This window comes from Anolis carolinensis, chromosome 5 (assembly GCF_035594765.1).
Source record: "Anolis carolinensis isolate JA03-04 chromosome 5, rAnoCar3.1.pri, whole genome shotgun sequence".
NCBI lineage: Eukaryota > Metazoa > Chordata > Lepidosauria > Squamata > Dactyloidae > Anolis > Anolis carolinensis.
Window position 1 is genome coordinate 37523178 of NC_085845.1, and position 18273 is coordinate 37541450.

General features: G+C 38.2%; 1 protein-coding gene across 5 annotated transcripts in view; it reads left to right on the top strand.

Annotated features, from left to right (window-relative positions):
- The window catches only part of larp1b (La ribonucleoprotein 1B), a 57974-nt gene that overhangs the window by 19330 nt on the left and 20371 nt on the right, over positions 1-18273 (top strand). For 3 of the 5 annotated variants that reach the window (XR_010007032.1, XM_008112036.3, XM_003221757.4), the window contains exons 2-10: positions 3992-4053; positions 5684-5743; positions 7647-7818; positions 8121-8267; positions 8378-8521; positions 12275-12443; positions 15575-15719; positions 17134-17308; positions 17925-18091. Coding sequence is in view for 4 of the 5 variants with exons in the window: in XM_008112036.3 (XP_008110243.2) it covers positions 3992-4053; positions 5684-5743; positions 7647-7818; positions 8121-8267; positions 8378-8521; positions 12275-12443; positions 15575-15719; positions 17134-17308; positions 17925-18091 (1241 nt within the window). In the remaining variant the exon portion in view is untranslated. Of the gene's footprint in view, positions 1-3991; positions 4054-5683; positions 5744-7646; positions 7819-8120; positions 8268-8349; positions 8522-12274; positions 12444-13138; positions 13314-15574; positions 15720-17133; positions 17309-17924; positions 18092-18273 lie in introns of those variants that run through there. The other 2 variants (XM_062983649.1, XM_062983650.1) reach the window with 2 other exon arrangements.

Genomic DNA, 18273 nt, shown 5'->3' on the forward strand with positions numbered 1-18273 from the left:
TGGAAAACCCAAGTTTTCCTCTTCATCTGTCACAACAGCACTAGGAACGGGACTACATGGCCCATGAGTCATCACAAGGAGGGAGGGAGGCGAGCAGGCGTCCCCCAATGACACCATCTGGGAACGACCCTCCAGGAATGAGTGGAGCCACTGCAAAACAGTACCTCCAAGTCCCATTCCCGTGAGGCGTCCCAGAATGTTACTGTGATCGACAGTATCGAAGGCCGCTGAGAGGTCCAGCAGAACCAGCAGGGACACATTCCCCCTGTCCAGCTCCCGGCAAAGATCATCGACTAAGGCAACCAAGGCTGTCTTGGTACCATGCCCCGGCCTGAAGCCAGAGTGTGCCAGATCCAGAAAATCAGTGTCAACCAAGAATCCCTGGAGCTGCGAGGCAACCACATGTTCCAAGACCTTGCCCAAATAGGGGAGATTGGAAATAGGCCGAAAGTTTCCAAATTGAATGGGATCCAGTGATGGCTTTTTCAACAGCGGCTTGATCACAGCCATTTTTAGGCTCGCTGGAAACTTGCCCTCCCGAAGGGAGGCATTCACCACCACCTTCACCCACTCGGTCAATCCCCCTCTGGCTTCTCTCACCAGCCAGGATGGGCAGGGGTCCAGGATGCATGTGGTCGGTCTCGCCTCTCCAAGGATCTTGTCCACATCCTTGAGCTCAACCAATTGAAATGAATCCAACAAAACTGGACAAGCAGGTGCGCTCGATACATCCTCAGAGACTGCCGTTAACATGGTGTCAAAGTCGGAACGGATCAGAGCGACTTTGTCCGCAAAGAACCAAGCAAATGCTTCACAGCAGGCTGCCAAGTTATCAGGGCTCTCACCTTGATTGGTGGGAGTTAACAACCCTCTGATGACACGGAACAGCGCCGCCGGGCGGTTCTGTGCGGACGCAATGTTGGCCGCAAGGTGGAGTCTCCTTGCAGCTTTGATTGCCGCGGCATATGCCCTAAGATAGGAGCCTAGCCGTGTTCGGTCTGACTCGTTATACTCTGATTGCCACACGCACTCTAGTTCCCTCTTCTTTTGCTTCATCGCTGCCAGCTCCTCAGTAAACCAAGGAGCTGGTTTAGCTCGGTTACTTGAGAGGGGACGCTCCGGAGCGATCGTGTCTATTGCCCTAGTCGCCTCCTTGTTCCAGAGGGCGACCAGAGCATCAACAGGATCACCTGCCGAGGAGGCGGGAAATTCCCCATGAGCCGTCAGAAATCCTTCTGGATCCATAAGTCTCCTGGGGCAGACCATTTTAATGGGTCCACCACCCCTGCAGAGGTTGGGGGGCGCGGTAAGTCTAAACCTGATCAGGTGATGGTCGGTCCATGGCAAAGGAGTGATGGTGAGCTCCTCCACACCGCCACCTTCCTCCCATCCCTGACAGAAGACCAGGTCTAGTGTGTGCCCTGCGCTGTGGGTGGGACCAGATACCAATTGGGACAGCCCCATGGCTGCCATGAAGTCCTGAGCCGCACCTGAAAGGTTAGTCTCGGCATGGACATTGAAGTCCCCCAGCACTGTGAGCCGCTGGGACTCCCAACGCCAGGCCTGAGACCACTTCAGCTAGCTCAGGCAGGGAGATTGTAGTGCAGCGGAATGGTCGGTACACTAACAGAATCCCTAATCTGTCCCGGTCTCCTACCCTCAGGTGGACACATTTAAACCTGGTCGACTGCAGGATGGGGCACCTGGTCAGGGGGATGGAATCCTTATAGACCACTGCGACCCCACCTCCTCTCCCTCCAGATCTCGGCTGGTGCTGTACGGAGTAACCTGGCGGGCAGAGCTGGGTGAGATTAACTCCTCTCATCTCATCCAGTCAGGTCTCCGTAATGCATGCCAGGTCTACATGCTCATCCAAGATGAGGTCTTGGATGAAAGATGTTTTTCCGTTCACTATCCTGGCATTAAACAGCACCTCCTTTAATCACATCGTGATATTTTGGTGCTAAATTCGTAAATACAGTAATTACTACATAGCATTACTGTGTATTGAACTACTTTTTCTGTCAAATTTGTTGTATAACATGTTTTGGTGCTTAATTTGTAAAATCATAACCTAATTTGATGTTTAATAGGCTTTTCCTTAATCTCTCATTATCCAACATATTCGCTTATCCAATGTTCTGCCGGCCTGTTTATGTTGGATAAGTGACTCTACTGTATTGTAAAAAAGGAGTTTAGCATGGTTGGTTATATTGTATCGAAGCTTGAGCCAGTTCAGATTTCTGCACATCAATGAAATACATTCAGTGACTTTAATAGTCACTGTCCTTTACCTACCACACCATACACATTTAAAGGGAAATATGGGTATTTAGAGAAGAACCATGTATATTATTCTCTAAACCCTTTGAAAGAAGAGTGAGATTCATAATAACAGAAATATTAAAACATTAACTTTATATGTTTTTAACAACCTATTTGCGTGGCTTGCAAGTATGACTATCAAAATGTAAATTTCTTGCAGAAAATGGAATTGGCATTGTAGTATTTGTGCTATTGTTTCAAGTTCGTTTGTATATTTATATGTTCACTATATCCAAATTTTAAAGCAGTTGCTGCTACACTGCAAATATAAAATTACATGAAAATGTATAAAAAAACAGATCAGTAACATCAGTTTGTCCTTTTTGCTTTTCCATATTATCTGTGTTATATTTTTTAGGAACAAGAGCATGTTTTGTACTACATATTATCAGTAGGTATCTATTTTTTAAATATGCGTCATGGAATAATGGAGACATTGGAATCCATTCCACTTGAAGAGATATTTCTTCCATAGATTTTGGGAGATCCCAGTTTCAATTTATAAACACTTAATTAAATTATAAAAAGAATAGATTAGCTGCAGTAACTTGCCGAGGGAAGGGGAGTAACATAATGTGACTTTTCTTGCCCTTGCTTTTTCCTTGAATCACTCTGAAGACTGTTTTCTTAGATTTTAATTGATCATGTCGAATGGAGAAGTGAATGGCAAAATGGTCACTGCATGTGCCTTATTTTTATGGATTCTCTTCATTTTAATCGATAATCCAACAAAATACAGCATTCAAACATGTTAATAAACTAGATACAGGCAGTTCCCAAGTTACAAACATCCACCTTACAAACGACTCATAGTTACAAACAGAGGTTAAAAAGGTAAAGCTTTCCCCTGACGTTAAGTCCAGTCATGTCTGACTCTGAGGGTTGGTGCTCATCTCCATTTCTAAGCTGAAGAGCCGGCGTTGTCCATAGACACCTCCAAGGTCATGTGGCCGGCATGACTGCATGGAGTGCCGTTACCTTCCCGCCAGAGCGGTACCTATTGATCTACTCACATTGGCATGTTTTCAAATTACTAGGTTGGCAGAAGCTGCAGCTAATAGCGGGCGCTCACTCCGCTCCCGGGATTTGAACCTGCGACCTTTTGGTCTGCAAGTTCAGCAGCTCAGTGCTTTAACACACTTCGCCGCCGGGGCTCTAACAGAGGTTAGACAACAGGAAATGAGAGTAGTTTATCCCTAGGAAGAAAAATTTCCTCCTGGAAAAGTTCTCATGGGGGAAAGGTGTTTCCACTGAAGCTTTATCACCAATAATTTCCACAACAGGCCAATTTTTTCAAAATCCAATTATTATAGAAAGTGAAGTGAAATCTTCTGAACAAGAGCCCAGACAGCAAAAGAAACATCATAGGGGTGTTAGCCTGTCCCTAAGCTATCCAAAGTTATTGTGCGTGTCTGTCTGTCTGTCTATCTATCTATAGATACAGATACATATGTACCTGTTCTGAGTTACAAACAAATTCAACAAACTTACAGAACCTATCTTGTTTGTAACTTAGGGACTACTTGTAACTAAAAATCAGTTTTACGGAGCAAACATTTTTCACCAATTATAATGGAATGCGTTTCATAAGGCACATTTCTCAGAAGTATTAAACTTCTCTGAAGAATAATAGCTTGCTTCAAATAATGTATCTTGTTCCTTTTAGAATTGCAGGGTTCTGCTAAAGTCATAAGGGCAGGAAAATCAAAGCTAACGAAATCCAGTAAGGTATGTATTAAGGTGAAAAACAGTTTCACAATTTATTAATCTGACTTGCAGTTGTTCAATGTATTGTTGCACAAGTAATACTACCTTATATCAAATATAAAAGCGGGGTTTTTAATTGTAACTATTTACTATGTACACAAGACTGCATAGTTTGAGCAGTAAATGTGTTACCCTGATTATTTGAAGGCTTAGTGGCAACAAAGCATATAATTCATTTTTGGATATAGATTTAAGTTATAGCCTTACCTGATTTTAGTTTCTCTCTAATTATTGGCTGTGAATTTTAGAAATGGAATCTATGCAGGAAGTATTATGTTAAACAATTTTAAGCAAGAAAGATTAATGCTTATTTTGGAATTGCAGTTTTTCTGAAAATACATGTATTAGCTGACTTGTTTTGGACAAGTCATTCACTACTGAATCTTGATTGTTAAATCAACTGTTCAGTTTTTTAAAGGTTCAATATTCATAGGAAAGAAACAGCTTCCCTTATCAATTACTGTAAATACAAGTAGTTGAAAATAAATAAAAAGCAAGAAAACTGATTTAACAAGCAAAATTAAATTTGCGTATGATTCTTCAAACTTTGCTACCATATTAAGCACTTTGTAGGTAGTGTCATAGTGCTACTATTAGATTTGAAAAAATGCCCTCTTTATGTTATGTTTAAAAGGTATATTTGGAATTGAAACTAAAGTAATTTGTACTTCTTATGTGTGCTTTCTAATTTGATAGGTTTCCATTCTTTTAAAACATACCTTAATCACAGATTGTTATTGTTACATATTATATACACAGAAAACCAGATTTGAGATGTTGGGCAGATTTGGGTTCTAAGGCTACTAAACAGCCTTCTGACCAGAGCTATGCTGAAATAGTTGATGTCTCTGGATATAAAATAACTATATTTGTTTTGATTAATATGATGTTCTAGGGTTTGTGAACTCAATAAAATTATCCATGAATTATCTGGAAGATCCTAACTGCTATAAAAACCATACATATTCCACCTGTCAGATGTAGATACAGTAGGCTACTTACCACACACACTCATAGTACATGAGCTCAAATGACCAGTTTGACCACACTGAGCTCCCAAAAGCAGTTCTCTCCCTGGGTACCAATTCTGGTGGGAAGCCTCACTACGTGGAGCCATATGTCTCTCTCAGCAGAAGGAGGCAAAAAGAAATAACAGAAGCCTGGCTGTTCTTTTCTCTTAGCAGAGAAAAGAGACAAAACTTTATTTTTGGTGAAGAGGGATGCATGTCTCTGCGCAGTCAGACTTCCTGCTGGATTTGGATCTGGGGACGGGGCTGCTTTCAGGGCCTTAGTGCAGCAACCTGTACCCCACAACATGTGAGTCTTCCCTTTGACTACTCTCCACTTCGTGTAGGTGAGCAGTGGGGTGTGGGGGTGGAAATGTTTTGACCATACAACATTTTCAGCTTTGGCAGTTTGAGGGTAAGACTCGACTGCTGAAGTATCTGTGGAAGAAATCCCAAAAATTATATTGCATAAAGATCTCCAGACCAGATCAATTGTGTTTTATGTAGGCTTTCTGTACTTATTTCTTTGATCATAAAGAAGTGGATCTGGACAGACAGTTAATTCGTTTTTATCATTATTGCAGACAAATGACTTCAGTGATGCAGCAAACTGGCCAACACCAAGTGAAATCGCAAATTCTGAAGTAGGTACTCTAGAGATGTTGTTTATCACTCCCCTATGGTAGATAACGCTTGTCTCTAGGCATCTGAGGTCAAACGTTGCACTTTGCTCTTCTCACGGTTTTGCTTCCACGTCTCCTTTCTTCCACTGTTTTGCCTCCATGTCTCCTTTCTTTGGGGCTGTGTGCATTATTCTACTTTCCTGGTTATTAATAGCACTATAGCTTCTTTCAGTTTCAAAAGACTGGAGTAGGCAAGAATGATAAGCCTATCATGATGGGATCAGGTATCAGACAGGTTGCTGAGAGACAAGAAGATACTAATACCTCTTATGTGGGGGCATGTCCCCCTTACACTGCTATTGTAAATGTACTCTACCTGAATACAGCAAAATTGATAAATCATAGATATGTGAGGTGGGGTGGTGGTGGTTATATTTGAAATTGAATTTTTTAATTTAGCAAGATTCAGTTTTCTTAAAACAAGTAGGTAAAAGCAGAGCAGGGGTCACAGATAAGATTATTAATTATACAGCTTATAATTTTACTCCGTAAAGATATTAAGAGCAGTGTGTGGAGATGGAATATGAGGCAACTCTCAGTCTGCAGGGGGTATACATTAAGTCTCCGCACTGTCTAACTTGCTTCTCCCAAATATAGAACAAGGCAGTTAATAGAGGATTTGGGGAGACAGAGTAGATCTGAACAAGGAGTCCATATGTAAATGCAAGGGATCATAATATTTGTGACTTTAAAATTAATCTGAAAACAATTAGAGTAATTAATAACTTAATAATAATAACTTTATTTTTATATCCCGCCCCATCTCCCCAAAGGGACTCGGGGCGGCTTACATGGGGCCAGGCCCGATAAAACAAACAAAACAGTAACAAAGCAATAAAACAATTATCCCAGTAAAAAACATCAACATCAATAAAAACAATCATTAAAATCAACAAGCAGGATGCAGTGTTAAAAACAGGAGACTAATTCGTAGATCCCAGGCGAAATGCAGAGTGATACGAAATGGGAAAAGGAAATTTCACAGTTGGACAATAAAGTGCGGTATAAAATGGCAAGACAACAACAATGGGACTATTATGGAATGGACAGATAGATCAATCCAGCAACAACTAAACATCGAAGGCCTTGTTATATGCGTACATTGCAATTAAACCTACATCTTTCCATATCTATTAGGTTCTGTTAAACAATAGTGTACTTCTACTTTGTGATGATAAAAAGGAATTTCCCTCACTGTTGATTTAAACTGATTTAAATGCTGTATTTCATTGCATTATAATCGTCATTGCATAATAATCACGTACCTTATTGGGGAAAGGCAAAATTGATATCTTGCTCTTTTCTGCATAATAGTCGCTCACTTAGTTCGCTCGCCCAGGCAAGTGAATTAAGGGTGTGACCTTTTGGCATTGTGGGGCTTGACTTGACTCCCAGCTGAGTCAAGCCCTACAGCGCCAAAAGCGAAAGAGGGCAGCCCCATGGTGAATTCACTCCCCCGCCTACCTGCCCTCTTTCCCTTTTGGCAAGGACACAGCCACACAGGTGGGTGAAGTGGCATCCACCTACAAGGCTGCTTCCTATGAAGGTCTGGGGGAAACATCACCCTCCCGTTGCGGCTGAGCCCTCACAGGGATTATAACATGGTGAAAAAGTCCCTCAAAGGGGGATTTTTTCACTGCATAATAGTCACTACCTCATAATAGTTATACCCCCTTCCCACCCCCAAAGAGGTGTGTGTGCATGTGCAACTATTATGCGGTGAAAAATGGTCTTTCAGATCAAGGCCTTTAAGTGGTTTATATTTTTCATCTAACATTATGTCCGAGTTTGAAAAGAAAATTAGCTATAAGTGGTTGGTGAATTTGAAATAGTCAAGTCTAATATTTCTGCTCTTTTCTTCCAGTGTAAAAATACAAGTAATAATAATAAAAAAATTCCAATCAAGAAGGAGAAAGAAGAGAAGAATGAAAAGAAGAGTAACAGCAAAATCAAGGAAAACTTGGAAATAAATCCAGATATTTCTGGAGAAAATGTCAGTGAAGATGAAGCTCAGATTAGCAGTCAAAGAAAAAAAGGTTGTTTGGAATATATTAATTATCCCTATAGCTATGTTTAACAAATTAAGCTGTGTTATTCATTTGTACTCTATTTCTAATGTATTGCACATGTAATTGTCATTGAAACAATCTAAATGTATTTTCCTAATATCTATTGTCATGTGTTATGGGGTGGCACAGTAGGGGGCACTTTCCTGCATCTATTCAGTGTATGTCCAATATATCCGAAATGAAGTTAATAGCAAATAAAATTAAGAAAAAATTGGATCAATTATATAGTCAATATTTTAAAAACATTGTTCTATATTTTATACTTGAAGGTAACAAGCACAGATGGGTGCCACTTCCTTTAGATGATACCAAGCCAGAGAACCAAGATAAAACAGGATCTCGGAACAGTTTAAGATCTCAACCAGAAACTAATAAGCTTGTGCCGCAGAACAACAGACGCAATGACACGAGAACTAGTATGTCACTTAAAATTCTACTGATAACTTTTAAACATGTAATTGACTTCTGCATATTAAAACTTCCATTGTGTTACTGCAGGATTTTATACTTCTCCTATTTCCAAAAGGTTGGCGACGGGAGAGGGAAAAACGAGATGATCATGATGAAGTTTCCAGTGTGAGAAGTGAAGGTGGCAGTATTCGAGGATTTTACAGAGGAAGAGGAAGAAGCAGAGGAAGGGGAAGAGGACGTGGAAGAGGAAACCCTCGAAGTATGAAATCAGAAATTATTAATAAATGATATTGAACAATATATTACACTGTAAACTGGTCTCTTATATATATATTTATTACAGTCAATGACCAGCAACAGAAAATGTACAAGGATCAGAATAGCGTAGAAACGTATGCAATTAGATATTAAGAAACACAGTGAAGAACAAGGTTAAAACACAGTACTGAATGTGATAGTTAAAACGATATAAAACATTTATATGCTAAAATGATAAAGGTAAATGCTGAAGTAAATATTAAAACCTTCTAAAACTGTGGCAACATCTTGCACCGACAAGCTATCGCTGCTGCCCAAAAGCTAGCAACTTTGGCAGTAATTTTGGGGTCTTGGTCTGCCAAAAGATAATCAACATAAAACCGTACAGATCTCCCTGGTAAACTTTCTAAAATTGGATTTATAAAATGTTTACAAAGGTCTCGATAAAAAGAGCAGTACAACAAGACATGCTCCACAGTTTCCACTGCCTCAGCCTCACAGGGACATATAGCCGTTCATTGTATGGTACTTTGTTATATCTTCCCTTAAGTACTGCTGAAGGGAGTACATCAAACTTAGCAAAAGAGAAGGCCTTCCTATGTTTTGGGAGGTCTCTTATAATTAACTCTTAATGCTAGATCATGATTGTCTATATGAATAAGCCCAGTGTTTGTGCTTACTCCTTCCCTTCCTGGATGCTTCAGTCACTTTTTCATCCTTTCCATTGTAAGTGAAAAACCAAAGTTTTAGGTTAGTTTAGAATATTGATTGGAGCAGGAGATCCAACCGGAAAGGATCAGGTTTTCTTGATCCAAGATGAAAAGCCACTGTGATCTAATTTCTCTCTTAGAATAGTTTTGAAATTTAGTTAGTAGCTCTCTTCACTGTCTATCTTTATTTTCCTATCAATGTTTAGTCATGATAGGGCTGTGATATTAGAGACTAAGTGTCCTCTGAGTTTATTTGAAACTGCTTTGTGCATTGGCATAGAAGCATGGTATGCTGCATTAGCCAATGTTTTTGTCAGAGCTGTTACCACTCTCTATTGCATGGCCTTTGGCTTCTTTGCAGTCCTCTTGTTACTGATGCTGCATAGTTGAATAGAAACCCAGCCCTGTGCTACACTTAGTATTACTTAGACCCTTCTCCTCCTTGCAGTTCCTGGGGGGACGTGAAGTGATTAACAGAACATCTATAGCAGTGGTTCTCAACCTGTGGGTCCCCTGATGTTTTGGGGACCCACAGGTTGAGATCCTAACGTCTGGTAAACTGGTTTGGATTTCTGGGAGTTGTAGGCCAAAACACCTGGGGACCCACAGGTTGAGAACCACTGATCTATAGGAACTAGGCCACACCTCTCTTTCTGACACCCAGAGATGAACCTGCTCTGTTGCAGCAGGAAGGGCTACTTAAGGTCTCTCAAACCTTCATGAAGAATCGAAGACATGGCACAAGGACTGAACTGAATCACATTCTCTGAGATTTCATGTCAAATCATTCTGCCAATTTTGGCAAGTAATCCAGTGAATCCAAGGTGAGATCACAAGAGAAGTGAGGAGAGCTGTTCAGATATCAGCAGCACTTTCCCATTTTCCCATTCCATATCCTCTGTGTTTTGTGTACCGCCAGAGCTGAGAAATGGAAGGCAAATGCTGTCATTGCAAGCACTTGAATATTTTAGTCTCCTGTGTCGGTGGTGTTGTCATGTCCTGATAGAGTCTAAGGCATTGGAAATAGGAACAGCAGTAAAAGGAAACCTGTTATTTTCTTAATTTGAGATTAGGAGTCAAAAAGTGGTTGTAGTGAACCACAAACTATGTTTGCAACCTTTACATTGTTGAGAGCAGGCTGTGAGCAACCACATATCCTGATCATTATGTTGTTGATAACAAGGAAAAGAAGGGGTGCATAAGCAGAGTTTGTTCTTGTAGTTCCAATTCATGATTTGGCATTTGTTTGAATCAACAGAATGCATGTCACTTCACCTTCTTATAAATTGTACAGTTTGGATATAGTGGAAGAGCGAAATTGTGTGAATTTCAGCTCAAACTATTCCTTGCCGTTGGCTGTGCTGACTTAGTCTGTTTGCACACCTTTCCTATCCCTGGTTTAGCAAGACGTTGATTTACCATATTGGTTATGTTTTACTCAAGTTGAGGATCAAATCAAAGATTAGTTTTGTTTGATACTGCTGTTTTTAAAGATAGTCTAGATGCTGACTCATAAATCATGTAGCTACATCTGCAGTGTTTTCTTGCATGTGGTAGTCCTGGATAGTAGTGGCCCACCTGAGATTTCAATATAGCAAGGTCTGAGGAGGGTGACCCCATGTTCACTGGAATATGAACTTGGAGCGCGGTTCACAGTCAGTCCTGCTTAAATCTTATTCAAGTTAAATGTCTGAGCAGTATACATATCCTCTTGAACATCACTATGCCTATTTAAAATGACTGAGTGTACATCAAATGATATCCAAATGAAGACACATTCTTAGTCGAAGACTTCAAGCCTAGAGCCATCAATTTGAAAATGCAGCATAAATGAGCTTACTAAGATTTGCATAGAAGAATCCATTATAAAAATATACTTGCTTTCATCATGAGAAAAATATATTCCATGTTTTTTATCTCTACTCACAGATAGGCTAATAATACAGAAAACCGGAGTGAAGAAAGACATGCTTCATGTTCTGGAATTTTTCAGTCCTAATTAATATTTTTAATTATATATGTCCAGTTTGAAGATTTCAGTTGCACCAGCAGTTTGAACATGGTTAATGACTATTACCATAATCATTTGTAATGTATTATTTGTCCTTTTCAGATTTAATTGGGAGCTGTCAAATCGAAGGTTATCAGTTGAACTCATGCTATTTTTCCAGATGACTTATGTTTCTCTCTTACTTGCTAGGCTTATTGGCCAAGGGATACTTAGCAGCCATCATAAATATGTCCAGTATTACATGAAAAATGCTAATAAGGCTTTCAGAGTTCTCAGTTTCAGAATGCAAGATATAAGTGTGACTGCAAAGATCAGTAGCTAACTCATTCCATAACTATTTTGAAAGCATGTTAGAATCTCTAGGTTATTGCAAAAAAAAAAATTGACACCATCTAGAAAGCACTAATGACAATGTCCATTGAGGCATAATCTTTCACTTCTGAAGAAAGCCTTAGACGTAATTGCGGAGCCATTCACCAAGGTTTTTAGGAAAAGGTAGATGTTCTCGCCTTGTAGAATGTCCTCTCCTTTTGGAAAGATTATGACTGTTTTTTAAAGAGGGATTTTATCCCCCCCCAAAAAAAACAAAAACAAAAAAAACAGTAGAAGCTGTTGTCATTTGTGTCTATTCCCCCCTCACAAATAATACCCACTTATTCCCATAAAAGAACTGGTACAATTTCACGTCATCCTCTGTATAGGTTTAGGCAGAGGAAAGGAAAGTTCTCAGAAACATACTCTGATAAGTACAAGCTGGGCCACAAAACAGAACTGAGTCATACGGGAGAGTAGGTAGTGTTTTTAAAAGTGCAGATGGTTCTTGATTTTACAGGAGATAGATCCCACAGTTAGATGCCCCCCTATGTCAGATAAGAAGGAACTTAACACTGAGTGCAAATGTTCTGTTCTGCTCCATCACTCTTACCTTCATGTTGACTTAAGAGAATTCTTAGCAAAGCAAGGATTCCATTTTTCAAGTTCCTATACCTATAATAGAATTTTATTCACCTTTCTCCCCGTATCAATTCCACAGTGAACCATGAATATTCATATGGTTATCGAGAACAATACAGTGAAAGAAGTGATCAGCCATTTCAGTCAGATCTTAATACAAGTATGATGTACTATTATGATGATGGAACAGGAGTTCAGATGTATTCTGTGGATGAGACGCTGCTTAAAGAATACATTAAACGGCAAATGTAAGTAAACTGCTCAATGTTTATTTCAAGTATGTGGGGAAGAGAGATTCTGTGCAAAGTTTATCCTCAAAGATGTTCAGTTGAAAATATTAGGCTTTGTAATGTTTCAGTAGCATAACTTTAAAATAGATGTGAACCATATAACCCACATTACAGATATTTTTACTTGAATTTCTAATAAGAATAGTTCTTAATTTTTTGGTGCTGTAAATTACTTTGCAACAATAGATTTTTATTTGCTGGCATTGTAATTTGTGTTCTAGTTTATATGTTCCACTAGAGCAAATCTGTAAGAATATGCTATCTCTGAATCGGTATAATTTCTGCACTTTTTAAATTAAGTGCCTTCATGTTTCATCTTTATTATTGTATTTAAAAACAAATTAATTTTAGCCATTACAAAGCAATATAAACCAGTCATTGCAGGGTAAGGTGAAGACATTTAGAAAATTGGCTATTTTAAAGAGCCATACTAATAAAAAAATCCTGAAATCTCTTATGAAGTCCAGTTGTTAGACTTCGTTTTCACTAATGCTATTATCCTGTTTTCTTTTGTTTGTGGCTTTTATTGCCCTTGTATTCTATGCAGCTCATTGTACTCTTTCTTTGTTACAGTTCATGCAAAAATGAAGAGCAATAACATCTTTAAGGGCAAAATGTTTATGGCATGAGGCTATCCATTTCAAATTTTATTGCATTTTTCCTGATTCTTGGTGTTGGGCCTTGTAAGACCTGACACAGAACAATAAGTTTTCATGTCTGGAAAATCAGCTGGTTTCCAGTACCCTCAAACAAGTGAGGAAAGAAAATAGACTTTGCTTCATTGGTCAGATTTCTGAGCTTGCAGTATAGAATCCAGACCCTTTTAAGGTAGGACATGGTGATATCCCCCTCAGATACTCACCAAATGTCAGCATAACATTGGTCACAGCTTCAACTTCCATGGTTACTAATAGGATTTTGTCAAAAATCTTTAAAGGAGCTGAATTACTCATACCCTTATTCTTAATGGGGTTGAAATACACAATTGCTTTTTCAAAGATTATAGTATTTCAAAGATTCTAGTTTAAAGACATGAATTTTTCTCTCTTCCAAAATGAACTGGAAGTTCTTGTGAGTTTCACAGTGTTTGCTAATCAGAATCTTAATTTTACTTTCTGCTTTCTGTTTTCTACATTATCAAAGATTAGACTATCAAAGTTCCTGATGTCTTTACATTATCAGATCTTCAGCTGTAGAAGGTTCTAGTTTACAGGACTTTTTAGTTTATTCACTCTCTGTTCACATAGTTGTATTGCTGACCATAATTATAACTATGTGTTTGATTTTGAAAACATTTATTTTCTGAATGAAAAAAATATTCAGTGAAGAATCATGTCAGAAAGAAAATTAACATATACATGCATTTAAAAAATTTCTAAGCATCTGTTGTCTGCAGTCATCTCATTAAAAGCACTTATGTGTATTCATCATAGTGGGTATCAAAAGGATGTCTTGTGAATATCTTGGAAAAACAAGTCTCCATTTTGACTGGTCCACTTTCTGAAATTAATAAAAGGAGATTCAATATTTTCAGTAATACATATCACCTGTTGATTTTTTCCCCCATGTGGGAAAAGTAGTGAAATATTTGACTTGGCTGTTAGACCTTTAAAACTTTGTCCAGGGTTCTGAATTTGTTTAGAATTCAGCACTAATATTTAGGTCAATTTTTTGCATTTTTTGCATTATGTGAAAACTTTAGTGTTGAAGGAAAAGCCATTTTTCTTCCCACATTGTCATGTGGAAAAATTCACATTTTCTAACTATCCTCAACATTATTGTTCGGATGCTGAAATTAAGCTGTCTGTGTAGTGTCACATTACATCAACAGTTTTATCCCATCTGTGGGAAAAAATTGATGTTTTAGATCATCACATTACAGATTCAATAATCATTCCTTTTGATCTCATTTTTTTCTGTGTCAACATTTGTTCTCTTAAAATCATTATAACAACTTTTTGTTCTTTGGGCTTCTTTATAACTATTGAAGAGTTTGCAGGGGTTTGCAGACTCATTTGTTTACCTTTTTGCATAATTTTTCAAATTTCTTAGTAGAAATTCCTTGAACTGTTTACCAACCCATGGCAACATACTTTTGGGAACAGTTTCCTTGAAATGTGAATATGAGCTTTCTTTTCTTTTGAGATAGTTTCTAAATTCTCATTAATTCCTTCCCCATTTTTTCATCCTTTGATATGATCTTTTTTTAGTAATGAGGATCTGCAAATAGCTGAGGATCACAAATCCTTCCAAACTACTTTTAAGTCAAATGCTTTAATTTGGATCTCTTTCTTGTTTGGATCTCTTTCTTGGTGAAATGCCTCTTTCATGATTGCAGAACTTTCTTTTCTTTTATACATTTTAGATTTGGTGATTTTGTTTCTTTACCATATTTGTTCCTTGCTAGGGAAAATGTAACTTAAGTTTTCTGTAAATAGTTACATTTTTTCCTTTTATTTTTCCCTTCACTTTTAATCAGACCAGTAACATAAACACATTTCAATATACATATTCATCTTTTGAGGATATTTAGAGATAGGTTTATACATGCTTTTCCTTTTATATTTATTGACTTTGTAATGACTTCATCTATTAATACTAAATTACACTTCCTTGAAGAACAAAATGGGATTTACTTGTTTTCTTTTGCATGTTTGCATTTTTTCTTAATAGATGAATGTGGTAATGAAACCAGCATGTGACATAGAATAATCGACTTTGAAAAGACCACATAGGCCATCTAGTCTAATCCCTTGCCATTCAGAAAAAGTACAATTCATTTGTGCATTTTGTTAGCTTTCAATAAAAAAGACAATTACTTTACGCTAAATTCTTTTTGTTATTCTGTAACATTAAAGATAACTTTATTATATTCAAATTATATATTGTTCTGTTTTCAGTGCCTTTGTGGGGTTTTTTGATAAGTGATTTTATTCTTTAGTATTCTACACCAATATAAAACATAATTTTTAAAGCTAGTAAAGTGATACAGATGAGTATTTATCATGAAGGAGATCATGAACCATCTTGATAAAGGGTTATAAGTTTGAAAAACATAACAGACTAATATACACTTTTTCTGTTTCCAGTGAGTATTATTTCAGTGTTGAAAACTTGGAAAGAGACTTCTTCTTGAGGAGAAAAATGGATGAGCAAGGATTCTTACCTATTTCTCTGATTGCCAGCTTTCATCGTGTGCAGGCTCTCACTACAAATGTTAACCTAATATTAGAGGTAAACTAAATTCAGTTTGTGGAGTGTACCAACATGAGTTATAAAACACATTGACTAAAATCAAAGGATGAGGCTAAAACTGCAGTTTAAATTTTGAAGCATGTATGTTGATGACACTGATTATCTTATTCCAGACAAGATATAAGTGTTCCTGGTGAGTCAGACAAGCAGAACTGGGAAGAGGGATTCATCTTGGGATGGTTGAGATTACACTTCCCCTTGAGACATGGGTCCACAACTTGCATGTACTTTGGAACATGGCCTGAAAGGTTAGGTGAACTTTGGCCAGGAGTTCATTTAAGTACATGTATGTGTCGATTGTGCTTGTTAGATCTGGGCCCACACATGCCTTATTTACATTCTGCTTGAATGATTGTAATGTGGTGTTCTAGGTGTTTTCTTTGGAGAATGTTTGGAAACTTTAAGTGGTCTGAAGAATTGCAGCTGGACCGTTATTTAGGGCTAGCTATAGGAAGTTCACAGCTGCCTTATTGTAATGGCTGCTAATCAATTTCTGGGCACAATTCAAAATACTAGTTATGACTTAGTAAAAGGTAAAGGTTTCCCCTGACGTTAAGTCCAGTCATGTCTGACTCTGGGGGTTGGTGCTCGTCTCCATTTCTAAGCCGAAGAGCCGGTGTTGTCTGTTGACTCCTCCAAGGCCATGTGGCCGGCATGACTGCATGGAGCGCCGTTACCTTCCCGCCAGAGCGGTACCTATTGATCTACTCACATTTGCATGTTTTCGAACTGCTAGGTTGGCAGAAGCTGGAGCTAACAGCGGTTGCTCATGCCGCTCCCAGGATTTGAACCTCTGACCTTTCGGTCTGCAAGTTCAGCAGCTCAGTGCTTTAAAGCACTGTGCCACTACGGCTCCAAGTTATGTCTTATGAAGTTCCATAAAGCTGAGGTCTAAGTTATTTGAAGAAGTCTGTTCTCCTTTGCAAACCTGCTGGTATTTTTGAGATCTTTCCAGGAAGCTGTCCTCTTTGTATACCTGGTCGTAATGGAGGAGAGAGCCTTCTTGGTTGCTGCTCCCAGACCTTGGGACTTTCTTTCCACAGAAGTCAAGCTGACATCCTTTTTGCTTTTTTTCTATAAACAGGTTAAAACATTTGCTTCAGCGAGCCTTAGAAGGCTGTATTACTTGAGTGGGAAGGGCCTTGCATAATGTGTTGGATTTTCTGTTTTCTGGTTGTTTTTTTTAATGGCTTGTGTTTTTAACAGTTTTCAATTTTAATAGTTTATTTTTAAAAATTGTATGGTATGAATTTTTAGCTTTGTTTGTTTTAATTGATGTATTCCAACATGAAGTCCAAACTGGGATATAAAAAGTGGGATGTGATTACCGTAGTAATAATGAAAATAATGGTTTATTCATTAGCATATTTGTTTATTTACATGTATCACCTAGGCCTTAAAGGATAGTACAGAAGTAGAAATTGTCGATCATAAGATGAGGAAAAGGATGGAACCAGAAAAATGGCCAATTCCAGGGCCTTCTTCACGCAATCGTCCACAAACCGACTTTTCTCAGCTTATAAACTGTCCAGAATTCGTGCCAGGCCAAGTGTTCGGTTCACATACAGGTAAGGTTTTTCCCCCCTATCAAATTGTGATGCTAAATACTTGCACCTCTTTATTGTCTGATATGCAAATAGCTTTTTTTATAAGAGGCCACACCCATGTTGCTGTTACTGGTATACAGTATCAGTTTTTAAAATATAATTCTATCACTTGTTCTGCTTCTGTTTTGAAAGGAATAGAAACTGGGAGATAAATTTGATTTCACTTGGCAGAGTTAGCTAACACTGCCAAGTCTGGACAAATATTTTCATCTGGGACTTGCTGTGATGTAGACTTTAAAAAAATGGACTTTTGCTTAACCTGAAAATGACTGCAGAGTCACTACATATTTAACATCCTCCCCCACCCCACAGATACAATTTTAGTAAATTACGACAGTCATTTTGGTTTACTTGAGAATTGTGTTTTCTGAAGACTTGCAGAACTGTAATTCTCTTTTTTATTACTCCCCCCCCCCCAAATCCTCAGAATCTAGCAAAAAAGTATTTTCAGCTCAAAAGCACATCATAAATATTTGAAAACTGTTGTGGGTTAGAATACTATTTTGAAGGTGGGATGTTTTTTATTTTTTACTTTACTAAAAAACTTTAAATACAGAAACAATGTTCCCAATTTTAGAATCTGCACCAAGCTCTCCAAGAATGGGAAGTCAAAGTACTAAGAAAAGTACTGAAACAAGTAGCCTTCAAGTGAGTAAAGGGTTATCAACAAGCTTGCCAGATCTGGACTCTGAACCTTGGATAGAAGTTAAAAAAAGGCACCGTCCTTCCCCGGCTAAGCCAAAGGTATTCCACTGTATTTGAGATACCATGTACAAATTTATTTCAGGCTTTGTTTCTGATCTAGGAAAGATAAATCACATGACAATGATATTCTGACCTGTTTTTAGAGAGAGGGGATTGTTTAAAATATTAATACGAAGGAAGGAAGGACGGAAGGAAAGGTGGCAGTAGTTATTTGCTTATTT